The following is a 27,679-nucleotide window of genomic DNA, read 5'->3' on the forward strand; positions in this document are numbered from 1 at the left end:
AGAGTTGTGAGCTTCTCTTCTTGTAACAGGAATGTTTCTGCCTCCTTCAAATCTCCTCTTAGAAAGCCTGTAGAGAGAAGTGTCCCCAAAAAAGGCAAGCTGAGTTTGCCTCTGGGATCCTGAAATCAACCAGCAAAAGCAAGGGAAAAAACAGTAGGGGACGGGGGGACCTTCATTACAAGAAAACGTAGGATGGGCCAGACGGGTGGCAGGTGGAGAGGGCCCTCCAGAGCTTACTACACAGAAACCAGCCCCGCTCCTGGCATAAAGTCATGCTCATGGCCAGCCTTTCCTGGGCTGCAGGACACCTCTCCTCTCAGTAAGGAGCACTCTGGGCTCACACAGAGCTTTAAAAAGATCTCTCCACCCACTGAAATTTGATTAATCAGCCAAGTGCTCACCCATGTGTCACAATGGTGGCAGAGATATATGTGATGGTGACATGACGGGTACAAGGGAAGCACACAGGATCTCATCACACAAGGAGCAGGATTCAGTACATAAAAGTGAATGGCATGGGCTGTGCAGCCAGGTGGCAGTTTGAATCCCGGGTCCAACAAATGCTGGTTATGTGATCTTGGACAAGGTTATTTAACTTCTGGATTTTTCGCGTTTGCAAAAATGTAGTTAGTAACAGTACCTGGGCCGGGTGTGTTGACTCACATCTGTAATCCCAGCACTTTGGCAGGCTGAGGAAGGAGGATTGCTTGAGACCAGGAGTTTGGGATCAGCCTGGGCAACATAGCAAGACCTTGTCTTTGCTAAAAATTTAAAAATTAGCTAGGCGTGGTATTCTGCACTTGTAGCCTCAGCTACTGAGGAGGCTGAGATGGGAGGATTGCTTGAGCCCAGAAGTTTGAGGCTGCAGTGAGCTATGATCGTGCCACTGCACTCCAGCCTGGGCAACAGAATGACAGCCTGTCTTTAAAATTTTAAAAATAAATAAATAAAAATAATAGTACATGTATAATAGGATGATTGAAAGGGTTAAATGAGTTAATCCACATAAACCACTTTGAACAGTGCCTAGCACATAGTAAGCACTGAATAAGCTTTAGCTGTGATGATGATTATGATGATGACAACAGTGACAATATTGAAACTAAAAAGTTGAATGAATAGGCAGGGATTTCCCAGGCAGACAAAGAATATGTCTGGCCCAAGAAGCTTAAACCAAAGCGGAGAAGGAGGAGGGAGCTCAAGGCAGCAGGGGATCGTGTGGAGGGTAAGCAGGGAGTTGAAGCAGACAAAAAAAAGAAGGGATTCAGCCACACAGGACTTCATACGCTTTGTCACCAAGTCTAGATACCGGTAACATGGCTGTAGGCTGTAGAGAGCTATTCAAGAATGATAAGCAGAAGTGAAATGTTAAAAGGTAAAGTGCCATAATGGTTGACAATTTTAACTAATTCAGGTAAACAAAATAAAATTAAATTAATTGTAACAGGCTGAGCATGGTGGCTCATGCCTGTAATCCCAGCACTTTGGGAGGACGAGGCAGGCAGATCCCTTGAGCCCAGGCATTCAAGACCATCATGGGCAACATGGCAAACCCTGTCTCTACAAAAAACACAAAAATTATCCAGGCATGGTGACGTGCACCTATACTCCTAGCTACTTGAGAGGCTGAGGCAGGAGAATCACTTCAGCCCAGAAGGTGGAGGATAAAGTAAGCTGAGATCACACCACTGCACTCCAGCCTGGGCAACAGAGCAAGACCCTGCCCCCCCGCCCCCCCACACACACACACACAACTAATTGTAACAGACTTCTGGGTATGACAAAGAAACTTGTGCAAGAATAACCCTCCCACCATGTGCCATAAGCCAGGCACAATAAAACTGAACCAAATATATGAGGCAACTGTTTTCAGGCAAATGACAACAGGCAGCACAAGATTACAACTGCAAAGAGAAGGGAAATTCACATGGCAAGCCCCATGCTCAACCTGGCTCTCTGCCTGGGGACAATTTGCCAACCATAATTCATGTAGTAGCTGCAGGAACTAGAATCCGCAGGGTAGGACAGGAGAGAGAAGAACACTATGCAGAGGGAACATCAGAAGCCCGTGTGTGGGTTCCCCATGAACATATGGTTAAAGCCTATGTTATCCAGATGCAAGGTGAGATTTTATTTTATTTTATTATACTTTAAGTTCTAGTGTACGTGTGCACAACATGCAGGTTTGTTACATATATATACATGTGCCATGTTGGTGTGCTGCACCCATTAACTCGTCATTTAACATTAGGTGTATCTCCTAATGCTGTCCCTCCTCCCTCCCCCATCCCACAACAGGCCCCAGTGAGTGATGTTCCTCTTCCTGTGTCCATGTGTTCTCATTGTTCAATTCCCACCTATGAGTGAGAACATGCAAGGTGAGATTTTAAATAAGACTTACGAGGAAGCAGCTGCTATAAGGTTGAGAACAGAAAACAAATACTATAACTGAAGCAGCAGATAGTGGAAAAACCTCATTAGTACTCCAGGCATCCAGCTAAGACACTAGAAAGACCACCTCTTAAGAGATGGTCAGTTTCCTCTGATTTGCCTTAACAAAGCATAAAAATTAACCTACACAAATTTAAGGTGGTCAGCCAGTAATTGAATTACCTACTAGAACAAAAATCAGCACTCTTCAGAGAAAGATAACACATAATCACTCTAACATAGGATTCACAATGTTCAGTCTACAGTCAAATATTCACAGGCATGCAAAGAAAAAAGAAAATCTGACCACAGTCCTTTTAAAAAGTCCATAAAAACCAATCCCAGGATGGCCTAGAGCCTTGATGTTGGATTTAGCACATACAACTTTAAAGAGCTATTATAAACATGGGAAAGTATATTCAGAGAATTAAAGAAAACTATTGTCTTAATGATTAAACAGATAGGGTATCTCACCAAAGAAATGGAAACTATAAAAAAGAACCAAATGAAAATTCTAGATATGAAAAAAAAGTGTGTGTTTCCGTGTGTGTGTGTGTGTGTGTGTATGTATATGTATGTGTGTGTGTGTTGAGAGAGAAAAAAAAACCCTAAATGCTGAAAAATGTTAAAAAGTAAGCCAGGCACAATGGATCATGCCTATAATCCCAACTACTTAGGAGGCTGAGGCAGGAGGATCACTTGAGCCCAGGAGATCAAGACTACAGTGAATTCTGATGGCACCACTACACTCACCAGGGTGACGATACAAGACCCTGCCTCAAAAAACTAAATAAATAAATTCTAAATAAATGAAGGATATACAGATATTCACTTTTACTTTCCAAAAACCTCTGTGGATTTGAATTTTTTAAGACTAAAGAAATATTTTTTAAAATGTATTTTTATTTGTATATATACAAAAAAAGAAGATAAAAGTTTTAATAAGCCAAGGCTGGGTGTGGTGGCTCATGCCTGTAATCCCAGCACTTTGGGAGACTGAGGTGGGAGGACTACATGAGCCCTAGAGTTCAAGACCAGCCTGGGCAACATAGTGAGACCCCATCTCTAAAAAAATTTTTTTTTAATTTAGCAGGTGTGGTGACACACACCTGTAGTCCCAGCACCTTGGGAGGCTGAGGCAGGAGGATAGCCTGAGATGAGGAGATCAATGCTCCAGTGAGCCATGTTTGTGCCACTGCACTCCAGCCTGGGCAACAGAGCAAGACACTGTCTTAAAAACAAACAAGAAAAGAAGTTATAAGCCAAGGAATAACCTAACTAAGTGTGCATTTGAGTAGCATCCCTCCAATGGTATCGAACTGAACTGACATGTGGGTGGATCACAGATGAAATCCAGTAAGATCAGCTCCAGTGAATGCTGTTGTCTAGGAAGTGGAAACCTGACTCAAGGCAATACCAATGTGATCAGAGAGGAAAGAAGAGTTACAGAATACGAAGAGAGGTCAAGATATATGGGACTAACGACTGTATGTAAGGACCAAGAGATAACAAGGATGATTCCCAGATGACTGCTGTGGCTGACTGGCAATATAATTTTCTGGGAAAAATCCCAGAGGAGGGGCAGTTTTCAAGAATAAAGAAAATCCATTTCGGCTTTAGATATTTGGAGTTTAAGGCAGTTGTGAGACACCTGCACAGGACTACAGGTACTAGGTCTAAAATCCAAGAGGGAGGCAGGACTGCAGATATATATCTTGAGGTCATCAGAATGTAGATGCCCAGACAGACGGCAACAAAAACCAACCCCAGGAGACAAGAGTGTGCCTCATATTTCTTTAATCTTTTTTAAAAATTTCAAATCTAGAGAGGTTTAGGAATGCATGGCGAATATCTTCCATTCTTTTTTATAATATTTCTTTTTGTTTTCTTTTTTCTGAGGGAGTGTCGTGGCATGATCATAGCTCACTGCAGCCTTGACTTCCTAGGCTCAAGCAATCCTCCCTCCTTGGCCTCATGAGTAGTTAGGATTATAAGCATGAGCCACTGTGCCTACCTTTAAAAAAAAAAAAAAAAAATTTTCAGCAGGCAGGGGATGAGGGGTACACAATGAATGCAGAGATGACAAATACGTAGAAAAGAGGAAGGAGGGGATCTAGGTAATGACATGGGTACCAAGGCAGTGATGGACTGCAAAAACTAAGGCATGAGCAACAGTGCCAGATGCTGCAGAAAGTCCTGAATAAACATTAAAAGTTATCTAGGCCAGTCATGGTGATTCACACCTATAATCCCAGCACTTTGGGGGCTGAGGCAGGCAGATCACCTGAGGTCAGGAATTCAAGACTAGCCTGGCCAACATGGTGAAACCCCATTTCTACTAAAAATACAAAATTTAGGCGGGCGTGACGGTGGGCACCTGTAATCCCAGCTACTCGGGAGGCTGAGGCAGAAGAATCGCTTGAGCCCAGGAGGCAGAGGTTGCAGTGAGCTGAGATCGTGCCACCGCACTCCACCCTGGGTGACACAGCGAGATTCTGGCGCAAAAAAAAAAAAAAAAAAAAAGTCATCTACAGGAGGCAAATAGGGGCTCCTAGAGAAACTGAGCTGCAGGAGAGCAGTGACTCTGGAATAGTCAAAGTGACACTGGTCAACTACTAAAATGGAACCCCAGGTTCAAAGGATGGCAGTCTGGAATGTCTATTCCATACTCAAAATACCCCCTATGATATACAGAAGAGTATATCAGTATAAATATTAATTTTGAGGCCAGGTGTGTTGGCTCATGCCTGTAATTTCAGCACTTTGGGAGGCCGAGGCAAGTGGACCACCTGAGGTCAGGAGTTCGAGACCAACCTGACCAACATGGCAAAAACCCATCTCTACTAAAAATACAAAAATTAGCTGGGTGTGGTGGTGCACGCCTGTAGTCCCAGCTATTTGGGAGGCTAAAGCTGGAGGATTGCTTGAACCCAGGAGGTGGAGGCTGCAGTGAGCCAAAATCGCACCACTGCACTCCAGCCTAGGTGACAGAGCCAAACTCTGTCTCAAGAAAAAAAAAAAAAGAAAAGAAAGAAAAAGAAATATTAATTTTGAAACATGCACACATGTGAGAGGCTGGGAATTTTTGCTAATTGCCCCACCAATGAAATTGGAGAGACACAATTTCCACCCACACTTGGAACTACAGTGGCACATAAGGAAGATTGACTCACCACAATACATTGACAGCACATCATGCAGTCACTCCCTACTTCACAGCAACTGTTTTCCATGGGAATCTATTCCTCAACCCAAACCCACTTCAGCAGCACCCTTTTTTAAGCTCATTTGGGGAACACAACTTAACGGCAGCCATGGGTTGGTATGTCCCATCCTCGGTTATCTATACAGCATAGGTGAAAGCCAAAATGTTCCTAGGGATGACCAAACGTACAAGAGTAGTTTGGGAATGGGAAGGAGAGAAGGAGAGGGGAACAACAAACAACAGAGATGGAGAATTCTGTGGCATAGGGAGCAAAGACAGCAGGAACAACCATCGAGACCCCCGCCTCTGCCCAGAGCCATGGGCTACATGAATGTCTTCTGGAAACTGGAGATGGCATGCATATCAATCTCTCGCCAGTCTAAGGATAAAAAGGGCTAGGCCGGGCACGGTGGCTCACACCTGTAATCCCAACACTTTGGGAGGCCAAGGTGGGCAGATCACAAGGTCAGGAGTTCGAGACCAGCCTGACTACCCCGTCTCTACTAAAAATACAAAAATTCACCAGTCGTGGTGGTGCACGCCTGTAATCCCAGCTACTCACGAGGCTGAGGCAGGAGAATCGCTTGAACCCAGGAGGCAGAGGTTGCAGTGAGCCAAGATTGCACCACTGCACTCCAGTCTGGGCGACAGAGCAAGCTCCATCTCAAAAAAAAAGGGGGGGTGGGGGTGGGTGGGGAATATTATCTCAGGTTTGGGATAAAGTGAAGAAGGCAAGATTCTTTTTCTTTCTTTTTTTTCTCTAGAGACAAGGTCTTTCTTTGTCACCACAGCTCAAGTGCAAGTGCAGTGGTACAATCATAGCTTACAGTAGCCTTAAACTCCTGGGCTCAGGCGATCCTCCCACCTCAGCCTCCCAAGTGGCAGGGACTACAGGCATGCACCACCATGTCCCGCTAATTTTTTGTAGAAACAGGGTCTTCCTATGTTGCCCAGGCTGGTCTCCAACTCCTAGGCTCAAGTGATCTTCCTGCCTCAGCCTCCCAAAGTGCTGGGATTACAGGCATGAGCCATTGTGCCTGGCCAAAGGTAGACTCCTTACAAACCTTGTTTACTGACAAATACTGAGCCTACAAAAAAACTTCATAATGTTGAGTTACAAAGCATAATAGAAAAAAGCAATATAAATTATACAAAAAAAGGTGCATGCGAAAGAAAGGTACCATCATCTGGAAGACTTGGAGAAAAAGACTTTTATTATGAATACATATATAAATAACTTATGACCAGAAATAGAAGAGATTTTCACAAACTGGAAAATAGCTAATAGCTATTTCCTAATAGCTCCAAACTGGAAACAACCCAAATATCAATTGAAAATAAAATAGGAAAATAAATTAAGATGTATTTATATACAATGGAACATTATATATTAAAGAAAACAGGTAAACTTCAGATGGAGGTGAATTTAGTTTAAGATTAAGATAGCATTACAAGGCCAAGCACAGGGTCTCACAACTGTAATTCCAGCACTTTGGGAGGCCAAGGTGGGTAGATCACTTAAGGTCAAGAGTTCAGTACCAGCCTGGCCAACATGGTGAAACCCTGTCTCTACTAAAAACACAAAAATTAGTCAGGCGTGGCGGCACGTGCCTGTAATCCTAGCTACTTGGGAGGCTGAGGCAGGAGAATAGCTTGAACCTGGGAGGTGGAGGTTGTAGTGAGCAAAGATCACGCCATTGCACTCCAGCCTGGGTGACAGAGTGAGACTGTCTCAAAAAAAAAAAAAAAAATAGTATCACGAGATTATTCCATAAATAGCATTAAGAAAACTATTCTTCAACAATCATACTGCATATATCTAATAGAATTCCATATAATACACTCTAAAAGTGTAAGATACTGCTAACAAATCTGGTATATGCATAAACTTCCTGGATAGATGTAAGCTCCTTGGAAAGAGGCAATGAATATTATGCTTATTTGATTTTCCTCTACTACCTAGAAGGCATTTCCTCCTCCACCTAGTAAACATCCGTTTAATGAATGAATAAAAATGGATGAATGAATGAATGTCTCCATCAATCCACCTTCACTGAGTTTGGCTGGGTGATTCCCAACTTTAATCTGATCATTTTGATGCAGCTTTGCATGTTTCCCTCCTGAGCTTTGTGTAAAGAGAAGAAATAGAGACTTCCCAGAAGGGAATTGCAGCTGAAAATGACCTGCATGGCAAGTGGTCCTTTTCATGCCTGTTTTCAGAGGATAACCATTCATGAAGTGCACACCTTTGGCCCTTACACCGGAGGAAAGGGATTTTCCATCATTGGTGATAAACACGAACAGGTGGGGAAACGTGTAGCCATTCACAAGCAGAAGGCTGCAGTTGCTACAGGGTGGGGAGCTAGACAGCAGATAAGAATGGCACCCAACTAATGCCTATGCTCAAGGCAGCCAGACCACAAACGATGCTGCCATGTCCATCAGTGTCCAACACATCAACTCCCAGCGCAGCACCACCTGTCCTCTGAGGGTAAATGAGTGCCCCCAATCAGCAGAACTTTAGGGTCACCTTGCCGTGAAGCAGCCCGAGAGAACAGCAAGCAAACTATGCCCTGGAAACTGGCTTCCCCAAAACCAATCCATAGTCATCTGAATTGATTCAAGCCAGTTGGTTTCCAGACCCTGCATGCCTGCTCTAAACTCAGAACACATCTGCACTGTCCTGCCCGGAGCCCCGAGATGCTTGTAATAAACCAAGAGCAGTCGTAACTCAGTGTTCACCTTGGCAAAAACTAAATAAATAAGTAGAATGAATCTTCCGTCAGAAAATAAATGGCCCTTCCCCAGGCTGAGAGCCTGGATTACCCTCCTGAAGGACAAACACAGCATCTTCACCAGCCAATCTCAGGCCTTTATAAAGCCCCCACTTCACTCAATAAACTACCCCAAGGCTGCCAATGTTCAGGCTGCCAGCCTGGGCTTGGAGGGCTCTTAGAATTACTCCCGCTAATCTACATACTGAAAAAGTGCATTTCAGTCCTTCTCAAGCTGCCTTTGCCTGATTAAAATAGCAAGTTTATATGCTTTTCTGTTTGTCCAAGAAAGTGGAGGGCATTTCAGCAGGGCACCCAAGTAGGGAGAGGAGGGTTGACATCCAGCCAGCAGCCCTCTTGAAAAGCCATGCACTCCCACAGTGGCCCTGAACAGTTGCCTTAACAGAGCTTGAATTTAACAGTGAAAAAAGCCATTGCGCTGAGAAGTCACAGAGAAATCATCTCCTGATCATTCATGGCAAAGTTGGGAAGGAGGAAGGGGGGAGAATATGGAAAGCCACAGATGATTCCAAACTCCATTTGGTTAGTGATTTTTAACCTCTTAAAGAATTGCCCAAAACATATAGATAGTGTTGCCCAGTTCTCAGCCAGGGCCACTCAGTAGGTCCTGCATGCATGGGGGACTCCCAGTCCCTCCTGCTGATGACTGAGCCTGGAGTATCTACTCAAATAAACACAAGCAAGCGAACACCCACCCCACATTAATGCACCACCTGCCCTAATGTCCATTCACAGTGAAGACTCCCATAGGTAGGAAAAGCCTGGGCCTCACTTCACCTCCCAAACACACCTGATATGAGCTGAATGTTTGGGTCCCCCCAAAATGCATATGTGGAAACCTAACCACCAACGTGATGTCATTAAGAAGTGAGGTCTTTCAGGAGGTGATTAGGAGGGAACAGCCCTCATGAATGGGATTAGTGCCTGCTATGGTTTGAATGTCCCTTCCAAACCTCACATTGACATTTAATTGGCATTATGACAGTGCTAAGAGGTGGGATAGTTAAGATGTGATTGGACTATGAAAGATCTGCCCTCATGAATGGATTAATGTCATTATCTCAGGGGGGAGTTCATTATCCAGAGCATGGACTATTATGAAAGTGAGTTTAGTCCTCTCTTGCTCTCGTTCTTACCCTCTGTCACCTTTCCACCTTCTGTCATGGGATGAAACAACATGAAGGCCCTCACCAGATACCAGTGCTATGCACTTGGACTTCCCAGTCTTCAGAACCATCAGCCAAATATACTTCTTCTCTGTTATCAATTACCCAGAATGTACTATGTTGTTATAGCAACACAAAGCAGACTAAGACAGTGCCCTTATATACTCAAGGCCCAAAAGAACTTATTCACTCTCTCCACCATATGAGGACACAGCAAGAAAGTGACACCTGTGGCCCTCCCCAGACATCAAATCTGCTGGCACCTTGATCTTAGACTTCCAAGCCTCCCGAACTGTGGGAAATAAATTTCTGTTCTTTATGAGCCACCTAGTCTATGGTGTTTTGTTACAGCAGCCTGAACAGACCAAGACACCACCCAAGGGCAGCCTTAGCCTGATTTGTGGTTGCCTGTATGGGCTCACTTTGGAGGAGGTCAGAGCTCAATTTCCTGCTTCTGTGTCCTGCACCAGCACACCTTTTGCTCAACTGAAGACCAGAAGATGTAAGGGTTCCTGCTGTCCTCTCAGGCCACCAGTCTTTGTCCAGACCACAGTGAGCAGCTGCTATCCCTAGGAATCTTGACTCTGCCCCCATCACTCCACTTCTTCAAACATCCCCCAGACTCTCCTTGGACCCAGCCCACCGGGGCCACATCCTCTGCTGCCTCCCTGCTTATTCATGTAAATAAGCAAGCATTTAAATAAGCACACAAGCAAAATGGATGAGAGAAGGAGAAGCTATTCAATGGCCTCTCCTCTTCACCTCCCTCACCTCCTGCCTGTTGTGAAGCAAGTTTGGCTTCACTGTCTCAGAGCCAAATGTCCTCCCCATCTTCCTTCTGGGAGAAATGAGGCTCCCTAATGTGCACATACAAAGCACACTGATTTGAACCATTACACTTAAAAGCAAATATGTGGGCCATCTGGGGTAATTTTGACTTCTCTACTTGAGAAAGTAAATTTAAACTTTGTGCTTTAAAATGGTATTATTACAAATAACAAAGTATTCAAAAACACCAGGGAAAACTGATTCTGGTTTGACCTCAGCCAATGTAGTACCTAGGTAAAAACATCAGGCCAAATCAACCAAATTCTCTATTCCAGGGGGGAAATAAAACAAAACTTGTTTTTCCTATTTTTAATTTTTTTTAATTAGAGGATTGGTTTATCCAAGATACAATGAGACACAGTCCTAGGATGAATTTAGTCATCATGTTCCCAGGTTTATGTCCATCCCTAACCCCTGCCTTGAGCACCCAGGGCTGTACTGTGTTACAAAGAAACAGAGGCAATTAAAATAATTGCTATCCACTGTCACCTAGACAGAGCTTCCAGATGACTCTGATCTGGGCAGGATTCAAAGCACCATGGCCAGAAGTCAAGAGACAGCCATTAACAGGGCTTAAACCTCCCCTGCAGATGGACTCCATTGTCAGTGACAACACAGAAACAAGACAATTCCATTGGTGATAAAGACTCCAGAAATTGGATAACATATTTTAAGAGAGGTGAAGGCTATCTCCCCAGTCAATATCCAAGGAAACCGAAATATCCACCATAGATTGTTCAGGCTATCAGGTCTGTCCCGCACACACACATACAAAAGTCACTTGGGCAAAATTTTGTCTCTGAACTCTTTCCCATCATGCCATGGTTACACTTGGCCACAACTGCCAAGGAGTGGCCAAAGCCCAGGGCTTTCAGCTGAGCTTCACAATAGCCACAAACACCTCCCTGGGAGGGGCGACCAACCCCCCCAAACAGGGTAAGCTCCTTACCATCGAGCTCCTCCACGGAGATGTTAGCCAGCTGTTCGCTGTCACTGCCAGCAGAGAGCGATCGGTTGAGGTAATTCCCCTTGTACAACAAGCCGGCGGTCACATGGTGGAACGGCATCTTTTCCCTGCCCAAGAGAGAACAGGGGAGGGGAAAAGAAAGACATCATCATTCATCCTTCCTTTCCTTTCTTAAAGGACCATCTGATTTTCAGATGGCCAGTGTCATTTTAAAAATAGCAATAATATTTCTAGTGGGAAAGTCAGGATATTTCCAGGGTCCCAATGACCTGAGTGATTTCCAAAAGAACTCAGGTTCTTCCCATTCCTTCACTGTACATCTTACTTCATTTTCCCCATTTAATTATGAATTTGAACGATGTTGTCCTTGTTAATCATGGCACACCACATCACCATCAAACTATCTCTTTATGCAAATGGCAATATCCTTGACTCCTTTCCTTGGCCCAATAAATTCTCACTTGATGCTTGTAAGGAAGGGCTGAGAATCCCAGAAGTGTCGGGATGCCCAGGGACTAAACGTCTAGATGTCTTGTCTGTGATCAAGCAGAGATCCAAATGTCTCATTTCTCCCAGATAATACAGGCATTGCACTCACACAGCACTCGAAACAGGTAGGAAATGCCCAAGCTCTAAGTACATGCAATGCTCTGCATCTCAAGAAGCGGCTGCCAAATCTGGTTGAGATGCAGATGCTGCTTACACGAGTGGTGTGTGAGCACACACATTCTGAAATGCTGATCACACCTGCCCTGCTGGAAACAGGAGTGACGCCTTTAGGTGTCCCACAATGAAGCTACTTCCAGCACTCTCACACAAAGTTAAAGCATCCTTCTAGACCAACAGAAAAAAGCTCCTGAACCCAGATGGTCATCGATGGGGCTTAGAAGTTTCCACTAATGCAACGCTGACTGGAGGCTCCAGGCTAGGGAAAAAGAGATGTGAGATAAAAGGACAGCAAAAACAATGGAAGAGAATGGAAGAATGAGCAAAGACAAGAAAGAGGAAAGGCAGATGGGAAGATTATCTTCTCCAAAGCAGAAAGAGCATAGCTCCTGGCCCAACTTGTCTAATGATGCTCTCCGTGACTTTGAACAAGACGCCAAATGCTTCACATTCTGCTTCCCTATCTAGCAAAGGGGACTAAGAGGATGGATAAACCTCTGAGCAGAATTAGGGCCAACAGGCAGGAAGCACAGGGAGTCAATCACAAGGAGTGGGTAGAGAACATCTTTGTATCAGAGCTTCTGGAAGGTGAACTGGGCAGCACTCAACCTGTGAAACCCCTGAAAATTAAAAGGTTTAACCAGGAACATAAAGCCAGTTAGTGACAGAAGTTGTTCTAGAACTCCAGCATCCTACATGCTATTTCCATTAAGCAGCCCCAGCTAAGTGCCAGACATTTCCACCCGGATGTCAAACCCTCATTTCAAACTCAAAATGTCTAAAAATGAATTAATTATCTTCCTACAAAGTAGGCTACACTTCCTGGTTTCTCTATTTCTATCAAAGGTGCTTTTCGCTCATCACAACTGGGACAACTCTCCCAAATGCTCGGGGCCCCAAAAAGTAAAACAGACACATGGCTGAGGCAAGAGCCAACTGTCAGCTTGCAACCCATCCCCTCGCCCTTAACCCTTTCCATATCTAACAGCATGTACATCCACAGGACAATTGCAAATGGCAGGGATGCTGATTACAAAGGGTATATGCATTTGCTAATTATAAGAGGTACATCTTCAGCTAGTTACAAGTCAGATGTTTCCACATCTATCCTTATATTTAAACAAAATACAAGAATCTTTCTCTAGAAGAACACTTCAATGACCACCTTCTTTTTTTCTCCAAGTTAATTTTCAGACCAAAAAGCTTTAAAAAGGAGAATCGCATGTGTGAATTAGGACTACTCTATCTTTTCCTTAAGGCCAATCCTGATTTCTTGGGACTGCATGTCACGGTCATTTGAGTACGGACTGATATCCACTGCCATAATGTGAATGTCTCCCCAAAATTTTGTGTGTCAGAAACTTAATCTCCAATGCAACAGTGTTGAGAGGTGGGACCTTTAAGAGGTGATTAGGTCATGAGGTCAGAATTAATGCTGTTATTGCAGGCATAGGTTACCTATCACAAGAGTGAGTTCCTGATAAAAGGATGAGTTCATTGGGTGCGGTGGCTCACGCCTGTAATTCCAGCACTTTGGGAGACCTAGGCAGGTGGATCACCTGAGGTCAGGAGTTCGAGACCAGCCTGGCCAACATGGTGAAACCCCATCTCTACTAAAAATACAAAAAATTAGCTAGGCATGGTAGTGCACACCTGTAATCCCAGCTACTCAGGAGACTGAGGCAGGAGAATTGCTTGAACCCAGGAGGCAGAGGTTGCAGTGAGCTGAAACCATGCCATTGCTCTCCAGCCTGGGCAACAAGAGTGTCTAAAAAAAAAAAAACAAAAAAACATGAATTCGGCCCCTTTCCCTTCTCTGTCTCTTTCATTCTCTTTCTAACACTCATGCTCTCTTCCTCTTCTGCTACAGGATGACACAGCAAGGCAGCCCCTGAAAGATGTAGGACCCTTGCCTTGGACTTCCCAGCCTACAGAGCTGTAAGAAACAAATCTTTGCTCTTTGTAAACAACTCAGTCTCAGGTATTCTGTTATAGCAGCACAAAACAGACTGAGACATCCATGGTCCAGAAAATGAGACGTCAACCCTGGCTAACACTTCTTATGTGATTTCAACTTCACCCTCAGCACCAGTCCCACATGCAGTGAGCCTCACCAGCTGTTATCTTAACATGTTTAAGTCTTCATAAACATGGTAAGACACCTGCTCTGATATTACCTAATTTGTTAGCTAAGCCTCACTAGATGAGCCTCACCAGCTGCTATCTTCACCAATGTTTAAGTCTTCACAAGCATGGAAAGACACCTGCTCTGTTCTTATCTAATTTGCATCTTGGAACAAGACCCAATAAGTTCGGTACAAAAAGCATTCCTTCCATTCCACCATGCATCACTCTAGTTTCTCAGCATTTTATAAATATCTTCCTCTTGTCACCTTTTACCTGGTTGTCTGCAGCTTTGGATTCACTACACAAATTTTTACAGTCACAATAAGGATATTATACTCAAGCAAGCATCTCCAACCCACGCCCCAGTTCAGCCACAGAATAAATGTTGAGTACTTTGCAGAGAAAACTGGTCACAACTGAATCTCACTTGATATACCAACATAATTTGCTTCTGAAAAAAAAAAGGCAGCTTACAAAATTAGGTACACATTCAGTTCATTTAGTCTCTGCATTCAAAAAGCTCAAAGTCTAGTGGGGAAGAAACCATGTGCAATGGAACCATCCATATAGATATATACAGTCATGTTCAAGAAAGGGAAGAACATTATCCTAAGTAAGCTAAAAACAGCTGCTGCAATTAAGGACTAAATTTCACTCCAAGATGCCTAGGGAAACCCAAGCTTTAAGATTCTCTCCTTGGCTAAGGGAAGAGAAATATCCAAGTTCAAGCAAAGATAAACCTTGTCCTGAAACTAAAACTTGAAGATGGATCCTTCTATAGAGGGCAACAAACAAAAATAAATAAATATTTTCAACAGCAGTTTCACTCACTGTGAAATATTTAAGCGACTGTCATGAAAACAATCTGTATTTTATGTAAGCCAGTGATATGGTCTAAATGAATGTGTCCCCCAATAATTCATACACCGGAATCTAAGACTCTAATGTGATAGTATTAAGAGATGGAGCCTTTAGAAGCTGATTAGGTCCATGAGGGCTCCTCCCTCACTGATGGGGTTAATACCCTTATAAAAGGGCTGGAAGGAACTAGCAAGGCCCTTTTGTCTTTCTGCCTTCCACCATGTGAAAATGCAGCAATAAGGCAGCGTCTTGGAAGCAGACAGCAGCCCTCACCAGACACAAAATCTATAGGTATCTCGATCTTGGACTTCCCAACACATAGAACTGTAGGCAATGAATGTCTGTTGTTTATAAATCAGCTAGTCTAAGGTATTTGTTACAGCAGTAGAAACTAAGGCAGAGTGGTTTCATGGTTAAGAATTGGCTGGGTGCGGTGGCTCATGCCTGTAAACCCAGCACTTTGGGAGGTTAAGGCAGGCAGATCACCCAAGGTCAGGAGTTGGAGACCAGCCTGGACAACATGGTGAAACCCCATCTCTACTAAAAATACAAATATTAGCCAGGCGTAGTGGTGGGTGCCTATAATCCCAGCTCTACTTGGGAGGCTGAGGCACGAGGATCACTTGAACCCAGGAGTGGAGGTTGCAATGAGCCAAGATCGTGCCACTGCACTCCAGCCTGGGTGATAGAGGGAGACTCCATCTCAAAAAAAAAAAAAAAAAGGCCGGGCGCGGTGGCTCACGCTTGTAATCCCAGCACTTTGGGAGGCCGAGGCGGGCGGATCACGAGGTCAGGAGATTGAGACCACGGTGAAACCCCGTCTCTACTAAAAAAATACAAAAAATTAGCCGGGCGTGGTGGCGGGCGCCTGTAGTCCCAGCTACTCGGAGAGGCTGAGGCAGGAGAATGGCGTGAACCCGGGAGGCGGAGCTTGCAGTGAGCCGAGATCGCGCCACTGCACTCCAGCCTGGGCGACAGAGCGAGACTCCGTCTCAATAAAAAAAAAAAAAAAAAAAAAAGAATCAGCACTTTCTAGTCAAAAATAGTGTTAGACTTGAATCCTACCTCTGCCCTTATTAGCCAGGTAAATAAGTTGCTTGACCTCTGTAAGCCTGTCTCCTCTTCTGTAAAACTAGGGTTTTAATACATACTGAAGAGAATAGTACTGTTGTAAATATTAAAGAAGATAAACAGCCAGGCATGGTGGCTCACATCTGTAATCCCAGCACTTTGGGAGGCCAAGGCGGGAGGATCACTTGATTTCAGGATTTCCAGACCAGCCTGGGCAACAGAGCAAGATCCTGTCTCTTCACACAGACCAAAAAAAACAAAATTAATTAGCTGGGCATGGTGGTACACACATGTAGTCATAGCTATTTGGGAGGCTGAAGTGGGGGGATCATTTGAGCACAGTAATTTGAGACTTCAGAGAGCTATGATCACACCACTGTACTCCAGCCTGAGTGACAGAGCAAGACTCTTACTCTAAAAAGATATGGAAAGCACTGTACTTAGCACCAGGCATCTGCTCAGTATCACCAGTAATTATTTGCTAAGGATTATATGAAGCAGGATGCAGGGGCAACAAGAAGTCATGAATGAATTAGATTGATGCCTGGATTACATGCTGGATTACAAAGGAAGGTCAGTGAGACCTGACAAAGGGCAAGCTTCAGGGAGAGGCTGGCATGTAAACCACTGTGCTGAGGGATCAGGTGTGAGCAGCAAAGCACCAGCAGGTTCCAGTGCTGAATGGTGTCAGCATGCAGAAGGCGCTACTTGAACGGAAAGTGCCAGAGCCAAAGAAGAGTCCATTTCCTGGGTGCCAGGGAGGCTGGCTAAATGGTCATAGCAAAGAAAAGATCTTGAAAGGTTAAAAACAAAAGGGATGGTTCCTGTTAATGGGGTCAAGGAACTGGTACATTTCTTGACAGAGTAATATACTGAAGAGGACATGTATGGTGGCTAACACCTGTAATCTCAGCATTTTGGGAGGCTGATGCTGGAAGATCACTTGAGGCTAGGAGTTCAAGACCAGTCTGGGCAACATGGTGAGACTGTGTCTCCAGAGAAAAATTTTTAAAATTAGTCGGGCATGGTGGTGCATGCCTGTAGACCCTGCTACTTAGGAGGCTGAGGTAGGAAGATCACTTGAGCCCAGGAGTTTGAGGCTGCAGTGAACTGTGATCTTGCCACTACCATCCAGCCTGGGCAACAGAGGGAGACCTTATCTCTAAAAAAATTAATTAAATAAATAAACTAAAGAGCCTCATTCACATTCACTTGAAATGACTCCCTTTTGTGATGGTCAGTTTTATGTGTCAACTTGACTGGGCCATGGGTTGCCCAGATATTTGGTTGAACATCATTCTGGATGTGTCTGTGAGGTTGTTGCTGGATTAGTTTAACTTTTGAATTCGTAGCCTGAGAGTAAAGCAGATTCTCCTCCCCAGTGTGGGTGGGTCTCATCCAATAGTGAATAGAATGAATAGGACTACATGGAATGAACACACTAAGAAAGAATTTGTTCTTCAAACTGTCTTCAAGCTGGGACATCAGTCTTATTCTGCCCTTGAACTCAGACTTGGACTGGAGCTTTTCATTATCTGATTCTCAGGTCTTAAAACCAGACTGGAACTATACTGTCAGCTCTCTTGGGTCTTCAGCTTGCTGACAACAGACTGTGGAATTTTCAGAGTCTGTAACTACATGAGGTAATTCCTTATGATAAATCTCTTTAAAGTTATACAGATGATAGATAGATAGATAGATAGATAGATAGATAGATAGATAGATAGATAGATAATAGAAGATTGGTAGGTAGGTAGGTAGGTAGGTAGGTAGGTAGATAGATAGATAGATAGATAGATAGATAGATAGATAGATAGATAGATAGATTCTGTTTCTTTGGAGAACCCACATTAATATACCTTTCTTTTTTTCCCTCTACAGTACCAAAGACCCAGGCACATTATAGTAGGGTAGTAGTAGTATTCTGAGCAAAGCCCTGAGTGTTCTGCAGGGCTTCTAAAGCAGTGCTACTCAAAGTGTGGTCTATAGACCACTGCCAATTGTACACCATTTGTTGCTAGTCTGCAATGAGATAAGCACAAGAATTGAGAGAAAGCATTGAAATAGCAATTTAGAGCATTGCCCCAACTTCTAAGCACATGACCAGTGGACTTGATTTTGTATATTTTTGCTTCTTTTATTTTTCCTGGTAATTCTTTCTTACTGTATTTTTTTAAAATATCAGTCTACAGATGACTGAAACTAAAAAAAAATTAAAACTGGTCCTTCCTCACAAATAGTTTGAGAAGCACAGCTCTAAAGTATTTAATTTATGTTGTATAGATTTTTGGTAATGAACCAGAGAGAGAGCAAGAAAAACATCTGGAGAAATGCATCTTAACTTGTCCCTGAAACTTTTTCAAAGAGCTTAAGATTTCTTAAAAGTCTTAGATGGACTTTTGAAAGAAGCTGAAAGACTTCAATTGATTCCTGAGCTCTCTACAGACTGCTGGAGAAGTACAAGGCATCTCTTGCAGACTTGACAGCAATCCATGTCCTCCAATTACCAGACATATAAGGGGCAATATTGATCTTGCATGCTAAAGGTTAAAGAGCCTAACCAGCCCTGATACAGCCTTTGCCAAATTCCTGTAAAAATAACCACGAAAACACACCAAAATAATGATATTCTCAACAACATCAATGCAAGGGTATGGAAGAAGCTTTCATAAAATCAGTACAGTTAGGATTAGAATGATGAATAATCAGTGGTGCAGCCTTGAAGTCAGAGACAGAATAGAGTCAGATAGTACAGTGATAAGAAGGGATTGTTATCTACCCAAATCCTCTTCTGTTTCAGGGACTTGGGGATGACCAACCATAACAGCAGGCAATCACCCTTCTGAGTGGAATTGCTTTATTAAAGCAGCCAAGGTCAAATCCCACCACCGACCCTTCCACCACTGTGAAGCAACAACTTTTTTCCTCTAGCTATTCATGGATCATAACTCCCAGTATGCAATGTGGCTAGGAATGGAAGGTCTGAGAGATGGACCCTGCACATGAAGATGAGAAATTAGCTGCAAGGCACAGGTGTTGGTGAGAAGGATCCCAGGAGTAACGACCTATGGGGATTATGATTTTTCATGCATTGCTTCTGATTAAGGAAAAACTGCAGAAGGCCTCAAATAACCCAGAAATATATATCTCTTCCTCTCAGTCCAACAGCTACCTGGTGGGGACAGGAAGATCTCATCTTACTCCAGCAAAGATGTTCTCAACAAAGGCCAGCTAGACCCCGGACATTTGGCTAAGCGCTTATAAAACAGTTTTGTTCCCTTGTTAAAATCCTGCAGGGGCATGCCAGTTGGCAAACACTTGGTTTGGACGGATCTCAAATCAGACAAGAATGAGTAAGCAAAAACACTAACGTAGTGGTCTGTGTAAAAGTTCTGCATCATTAGAGAAGGAAGAACTTTCAAGAAGTAGTAGAGCAAAAGCCTATTGCCAACAATGATATAATACAAGAAAGGACAATTTTACAAACTTTAACAAGGTGTCTATGACATAGGAATGCAAATTCATAAAGAAATATCAGAGTGAGAAGAAGAGATATCAAGACAAAAAGAAAAGGCAATAAGCTGAGAGGTAAGCCGGTTTGGAAAAGGTGCAAGCATTTGCAAACAAAGGAGAAATCCAAAAACAGTAGCAGAATGAAAATCTGCATTAAAGGCAATGAAGAATATTTCAAAGAAACAGAAATTTTAGCAAATAACATAATGCACCCATGTACCCACCACCCAGATTTAATGATATTTTGCCTTCTTTGCTTATTTTTTTAAAGAAATAACATGTTACACTGAAACCCTTACCACCTACTCTATTCTTTCACTTCCCTCCCTCTACAGTGACAACTCTATTATCCTTCCTGTCCATGCTTTTAAATTTGTCCACATTTTGATGTAACTACATAGAATATATTGTATTATTGCTGTCTATCTTTAAATTTACATAAATAATATTACACTATCCATATGCTTTTGCAATCTGCATGGTTCACTCTATATTGGATTTCTGAGATCCATCTAAATCCATACACATACACCTAGTTAATTAATTTTTCTTTTTTTTTTTTGAGACTGAGTCTTGCTCTGTCGCCCAGGCTGGAGTGCAGTGGCGCGATCTTGGCTCACTGCAAGCTCCGACTCCCAGGTTCACGCCATTCTCCTGCCTCAGCCTCCCGAGTAGCTGGGACTACAGGCACCCGCCACAACGCACGGCTAATTTTTCGTATTTTTAGTAGAGATGGGGTTTCAGCATGTTAGCCAGGATGGTCTCGATCTCCTGACCTTGTGATCTACCCGCCTCGGCCTCCCAAAGTGCTAGGATTACAGGCGTGAGCCACCGTGCCCAGCCTAATTAATTTTTAACTGCTCAACAGTTTTCCATTGTATAAATACCCAAACATATAAATTACACAATTGATGGAAAAGTGTGCTGCAATAAATACCCCCATGTGTGTCTCTTCATGTATATTTGCAGGAATTTCTCTGAACTGCATACCTAGATAAAATACTACCTGGTTGTTGAGTATGCAAATCTTTACCTTTATTGGATTTAGTGAAATTGCACTCCAAAGTGATTGGGTTATTTATTGGTATATAATAGTTATTTATTGGTATATAATAAATTACCCCTGAACTTTGTGGCTTAAAATAAATATTAATTATCTCAGGTTCTGTGGGTCAGAATCAGGAGCTGCTTAGCTGGGTGGTTCTGGCTCAAGGAGTCTCCTCTGATTGGGGTCAAGACACTGACTGGGGCCACCATCATCAGACGGCCTGACCGGGGCTGGAGAATCCATTTCCAAGATGGCACACTCACATAGCTCTTTGTTAATATGAGTTGGGAGCACTCACATGGCTCCCAACATGATGCCACTAAACATGGATTTGGAAAGAGATGTTCATAAAAGGTCTCACGTTCTTGTGGGTCTCTCCATAGGGCTGCTCAAGTGTTCTTATGACATGGGAGCTGGATCACCCCAAACAAGTGATCAAAGACATGGGGGCAGGGGCTCTTATGACTTGGTCTTGGAAATCACACACCATCACTTCTGCCACATTGTTTTCATTAGAACTGTGTCACTGAATACAGCCAACACTTAGGGGGAAAGTAATTAGACTCCACCTTTTGAAAAATGGAGTATCAGATAATTTTTAGATGTATTTTAAAACCACCTTAGTGATTGTGACAATTTACAGATTCACCATTAGTCTAGGAGTGTGTCAATTTCCCCGATAGCCTTGCCAAAACTTGGTATTAGCAGACTGTTTCATTTTTAATTGGATTTCCTTCACTGCTAGCTTAAGCATCTTTTTATACGGCTTTTGCTCATTCAATTTCTTCTACTACAAGTGTGCTTTTCATCTTATGTATTGGATTGTTTATAATTTTTGCACTGCTTTGTCCTTCTATGTTATTGTCCAGTGTCTAATTTCAATCTTATTTTTAACCCTTTCTCCCCCAAAATTAGTCAGAATTATTGTTTCTTACAACTGATGCTTATCTAAACTTTGCCACAAATTTGCCAATTTTCTGCTCATCATTGATTCTTCTGGGCTACTCTTTTGTTCCAGATTCAATTTATTTTTCAATGAAGTGTAAATGTAAGTAAGGGGCTATAAATGGCAAGCTTTCTAAGTCTTTGTCTTAAAAAGTCTTTAACTTCATTTGAATTATGAAGGTTAACCTAGTAGAGAATTATAAATTAATGATTTCCTTAGCACTTAGAAAACGTTTTGTTGCTGATGAGAAATCTATAGGTATACTTGCTGTTCACCTATTCATACTCATTCTGGACAATTCTAAGTTATTATGTTTTCAGATACAGGTGCTCTCAAAATCTCTTTATTCTCTTTTTGGTAAGCTCTTATTAGATGTACGTTGGACCTCTTTGTTCAAGCTGGATTCTCTTGACTGGTTAACCCAAAAGTTATTCATAGTTCATCCGACTGAGGAAGCTGGGAAGCCAATAACTATTTTCCAGACTTTCTTGCTACTAAGGCTCTGGATTAAAGTTAGTTCTAATATTCAAAAGCTCTCACACAAAATTTGCAATAGAGACATGAGGTGAAGGCAGTGGTATACTGGTAAATGTTTAGCACTCGGTCTCAAAAAGAAACACTCTTGATGTGTAGCATTTTCCATTTTCATGGCGTAAATATTCCCACAAGGGCCAATTCCAAGCTCCCAACATGGTGCCACTAAACATGGATTTGGAAAGGGATGTGCAGCAGTATACCAGCATACCACCATGCAGTATCTCTGCCACACAGACACAATAGACTAAATTAACCACAAGATCACAAATAATAGTAAAATGTAGCAAAATGATTAGAAAGTGATGAATTTTAAATATTTATTACCTTGATTTTTTAATTTATTTCATTGTAAGTTTATATTCCATTTTTAAGAATGAATGCATAGGCTGAGTGTGGTGGCTGACACCTGTAATCCCAGCACTTTGGGATGCCAAGGTGGGAGCCAGGAGTTCAAGACCAGCCTGGGCAACACAGCAAGACCTCATCTCTACAAAAAATACAACAATTAGCCAGGCATGGTGGTATGTGCCTGTAGTCCTAGCTACTCGGGAGGCTGAGGTTGGAGGATCGCTTGAGCCCAGAAGTTCAAGGCTGCAGTGAGCTATGATTAAACCCCTGTACTCCAGCCTGGGTAACAGAGAATGAGACCCTGTCTCAAAAAAAAAAAAGGATACATTTAATAATCACATCACGAAATCCCTTAAAATTTAAAAGTGGGCTCTCATAAGCCAGTATGAGCTTATGAGCTAGCTCCAGCAGGTCACTGGCTGTTTCCTTGCCATGTTTTGACTTTCTATTGAAAAGAAGACATGAAAACATGACATTTTCCTGCAGCAACATTCCATTGTTCACTCTCCAGTTTCCTGGCTGTGACAAAGCAGTTATGATGGTGGCAGCAACGGCTTCTGAATCCCCAGATCACAGCTCTAGGGGACCATTCTCCAAAAGTGCGGAAGTCAAGAGAATGTTGCAGGGACAACATACTGCAGTGGCAGCCTCAGTGGTAGCAACTCTCCTGAAGAGTTGACTTTGAATTATTCTGGAAGTCATTCTGGACAACCACCTAAAATCCACTCCTTCAACCCTTGAACAGTTATGCAAGCATCAAATCCCTTATATTAAATCCCCTCCTGCTTAAAATACCCAGAGTGGTTACTGGTTCTTGAATTAAGTCTTGACTGATACATCATAGTATTGTCCATGTTCCTTAAACTCTTTTTAATTGTTCACATTTTTACCTCTCTGTGTATCTTAGAAGTAATCTCCTCAAATTATTTGCAAATTTGTACTTTCTCTTTTCAGTTTTTACTGAATTGTGGTTGAACCTGTCTACTGAATTTTTCATTTAAATGACTATATTTTCCATTTCCAGAAGTTTACCTTGATTCTTTTACAAACACACCTCTTATTTTTCACTGAGTATGAATCTTTCATTGATTCCTATACTTTCTTTCACCTTTTAACCATTTATTTTTTATTTTTTATTTTTTTGAGACAGAGGTCTCACTGCTGCCTAGGCTGTAGTGTAGTGATGCAATCTGGGTTCACTGCAACGTCTGCCTCCTGGGTTCAAGCAATTCTCCTGCCTCAGCATCCCAAGTAGCTGGGGTTACAGGTGTGCACCACCATGCCTGGCTAATTTTTATATTTTTAGTAGAGACGGTATTTCACCACGTTGGCCAGGCTGGTCTCGAACTCCTGCCTCAAGTGATCTGCCCACCTTAGCATCCCAAAATGCTGGGATTACAGGTGTGAGCCACCGTGCCTGGCCCTTTTAACCACTTCTAACTGACTTGTTTCATATTTTTCTTCAGAATGTCATTTTATAATTTCCATTTCTGAAGGCACTAATCCTCTTTTTGTACTACTCTGATTTTCCCAGTGACAAACTGTTTCCCAGTATGGCCTGTCATTTGTTGATGGGAGGAACCCCAGCAGCCTTTCCAACAGGTGACACTTTTCCCACTGGAGTTCAAAGTTCACAGAGAACCCCGTCCATCACACAGGGCATCTCACCAGTTCAGAACCAGTCATTACATTAATTCCTTAACTTAGAAGCCTGCACCACACAGGTAGTGTACATTTGGACTGCACATCCCCTGGAACACTGGCTTAGAGTTTTGATTTGTCACTGTAGCCATTCTCTTTTGCAGCCATTGATCTCGGAAGAAATAAGCATCACTGCTACTTTGCTGGGCCAGTGGGGAGACTGAGTCTAGCTCCCACCTGTAAGTGAAAACTGTAACCTCCACCTCCAGGGTTCAAGTGATTCTCCTGCCTCAGCCTCCCAAGTAGCTGGGATGACAGGCATGCACCACCATGCCCGGCTAATTTTTGTATTTTTGGTAAAGACAGGATTTTCTCATGTTGGCCAGGCTGGTCTAAAACTCCTGACCTCAAGTGATCCACCTGCCTTGGCCTCCCAAAGTGCTGGGATTACAGGCATGAGCCACTGAGCCCGACCATATGTTGAAATTCTTATTGCCAATGTGATGGTATTAGCAGATAGGGCCACTGCACTCCAGCCTGGGTGACAGAGCAATACTCCATCTCAAAAAAAAAAAAAAAAAAGAATTTCAACATATGACTTTTGGGGAAACACAGACATTTAGTCCATGAATAGTAAGTTGCTACTAGGTTGTGCAAGAGTAATTGCAGTTACTGCCATTACTCTTGCACCAACGATTACTTTTTGCCATTACTTTTAATGGCAAAAACAGCAATTACTCTTGCACCAACCTAATATAACAGAATATGTGGCTTAAACAACAAACATTTATTTCTCATGGTTCTCAAGCCTGGAAGGCCAAAATCAGGGTGCCAGCTTGATCAAATTCTTGATGAAGACCCTCTTCCTGGTCTACAGGTGGCCCTCTTCTCATTGTGTCCCCATGGGGTGGACAACAGAGAAAGCTCTGGTCTCTTTGTCCCCTTATAAGGGGACATTCATGAAGATTCCACCTCATTAGTGAATGAGGCCTCCACCTCCCACTCATTAGCAGATAGGGCCTTTGAGAGGTGATTGGGTCACTATATCATGACCCAATCACCTCTCAAAGGCCCTATCTGCTAATACCATCACATCGGCAATAAGAATTTCAACATATAGTCGGGTGCAGTGGCTCATGCCTGCAATCCCAGCACTTTGGGAGGCCAAGGCAGGTGGATCACTTGAGGTCAGGAATTCGAGACCAGCCTGGCCAACATGGTGAAATCCTGTCTCTACTAAAAATACAAAAATTAGCCAGGCATGGTGGCGCATGCCTGTCATCCCAGTTACTTGGGACGCTGAGGCAAGAGAATCACTTGAACCTGGGAAGTGGAGGTTACAGTGAGCCGAGATCGTGTCACTGCACTCCAGCCTGGGTGACAGAGCAATACTCTGTCTCAAAAAAATAAAAAAGAATTTCAACATATGACTTTTGGAGAAACACAAACATTTAGTCCATGAATTCCAGGGGGCTGGGAAACCGGAGTCTCGTTTCCTACTTCCTGCCTGTGCCAGTCCAAGACCACATCTTTTGTCTCTGCATGAACATTAAAACCCCATCACCAGAGCTTTCTGGAGGGCAGGGAGGTTCCTGTTGTTCAGTAGCGCCCACTCCTATGCTTATCTCCCTGGGCTCTGAGTTTCCCCTTCCTTCCTTTCTTTCTAACCAACTGATTTTATTCGTCAGAGCTTAGCCAGGAAAACAGAGCCTGTATCAGGCAGTTCAACAGAGGATTTAAAACAGCTATCTACTAAGTTGTTGGAAGGGTGGAAAAGCCAAACAGAAATACTTAGCAGAGATTAGAGATGGCAGCAACGTATTCCCACCCCTAGTCTGGAAGGACGTAGGGAGAGGGTGGTACTATCAGAACCTCAAAGTTGAGTTTCCCAAAAGGATCTAGCACCGTGGTAGGGGCTGCCCAGTAGGAACTAAAAGGAGAGATGGAAAGGCTTTGCTCTGCCAAGATTCAAAGCAAGAACCACTAAAAAGAGACAGCCACTGCTGGAGACAATTATCAAAAGCAGATCGAGATGGGGAAAAAATACCCCAGCCTCTTTCCCGCCTTTTCATTTCCTGGTGTTGTCTCCTTTTGGCCAAATCAGTCAGCAGCCTATTGCCAGGGAATATGGAAATGTAGTTTGCAAACATCAAGCCCTACCATGCAGGGTAGCAGGAGAAAAAGGCAGATAAATCTGTAAGAAAGCAGGCAGATGACCAGCAGAGCGACACATTTAATATATTTTTTTTCTATTTTATTCTGCATTTCTATGTTGATAGCAGAAAAAACACCCATGTTAGCTTAGGACACTGACAGAGATAGATCTCCAGGTGACGTTTTTGAACTTCAAAGATAAGGAAAAATGCTCTGAGCATTCAGGTAGAAAATACAGGTTACTGGCCAGGCGCGGTGGCTCACACCTGTAATCCCAGCACTTTGGGAGGCCAAGGCAGGCAGATCACTCAAGATCAGGAGTTTGAGACCAGCCTGGCCAAAATGGCAAAACCCTGCCTGTCCTTAAAAATACAAAAATTAGCCAGGCATCATGGTGCGCACCTGTAATCCCAGCTACTCGGGAGGCTGAGGCAGGAGGATCACTTGAACCTGGGAGGCGGAGGCTGTGGTGAGCCGAGACCACACCACTGCACTCCAGCCTGGGCGACAGAGCATACCCACAAAAAAACAAAATTAGATTCAGTTTCCTTCAGAATAATAATGGCTTCTGAAGATTCCTCCAGAAGCAGCCACAAAAACAACACTATCTCCACCTCCTGCCACCTTGAATGGGTCACTTAAATTGAAGTAAGTAGAGGAGTTTATGAAGTAAATCATGAGGAAATATTTTAAGTCAAACGTAATAGAAAACAAAGTTCTCACTTCAAACAATTCAAACTAAAAAATACTGAAGTACAGTGAAGTCCAAGTGAAAGATGATGAAGGTCATTTTATGTTTGAGGGTAAAATTGAAAATGATAGCATATTAGTCATAAACGTCTATGTACCATATCATAGCACTGTAAAGTAAAAATAATTTAAATATAAAGAAAAATTGGCTGGGCACAGTGGCTCACACTCATAATCCCCACACTTTGGGAGGTTGAGGCAGGGGGATAACTTGAGGCCAGGAGTTCGAGACCAGCCTGGGCAACACAGCGCAACCTCATCTCTACGAAAAATTTAGAAACAGCCTGGTGTGGTGGTGCACACCTGTAGTCTCAGCTACTTGGGAGACTGAGGTGGGAGGATCGTTTAAGCCCAAGCAGTCAAGGCTGCAGTGAGCATGATGTTGCCACTGCACTCCAGCTGGGACGACAAAGCAAGACTGTCTCTAAAAAAGTAATTAATAAATAAATACATATTTTTAAAAATTGTTGAAGTCTTTAAGACACCCTCTAAGCCTCTGGTAAATTACCTGGACAAAAAATAAAAACAAAAAGGATATGACGAAAAGTGGGTATTAGACTATGAAGGCTAATTTAATGTGTGCATTTCTGTGTGTGTGTGTCCCCCAGAGATCCGTCAAATTATCA

General features: G+C 43.1%; 1 protein-coding gene across 16 annotated transcripts in view; it reads right to left on the reverse strand.

Annotated features, from left to right (window-relative positions):
* The window catches only part of CALN1 (calneuron 1), a 676,810-nt gene that overhangs the window by 495,976 nt on the left and 153,155 nt on the right, over positions 1 to 27,679 (reverse strand). For all 16 annotated transcript variants that reach the window (XR_010122570.1, XM_055292953.2, XM_055292955.2 and 13 more), the window contains one exon: positions 11,374 to 11,498. Coding sequence is in view for 14 of the 16 variants with exons in the window: in XM_055292953.2 (XP_055148928.1) it covers positions 11,374 to 11,498 (125 nt within the window). In the remaining 2 variants the exon portion in view is untranslated. Of the gene's footprint in view, positions 1 to 11,373; positions 11,499 to 27,679 lie in introns of those variants that run through there.

This window comes from Symphalangus syndactylus, chromosome 9, assembly GCF_028878055.3.
Source record: "Symphalangus syndactylus isolate Jambi chromosome 9, NHGRI_mSymSyn1-v2.1_pri, whole genome shotgun sequence".
Classification (NCBI taxonomy): Eukaryota; Metazoa; Chordata; class Mammalia; order Primates; family Hylobatidae; genus Symphalangus; species Symphalangus syndactylus.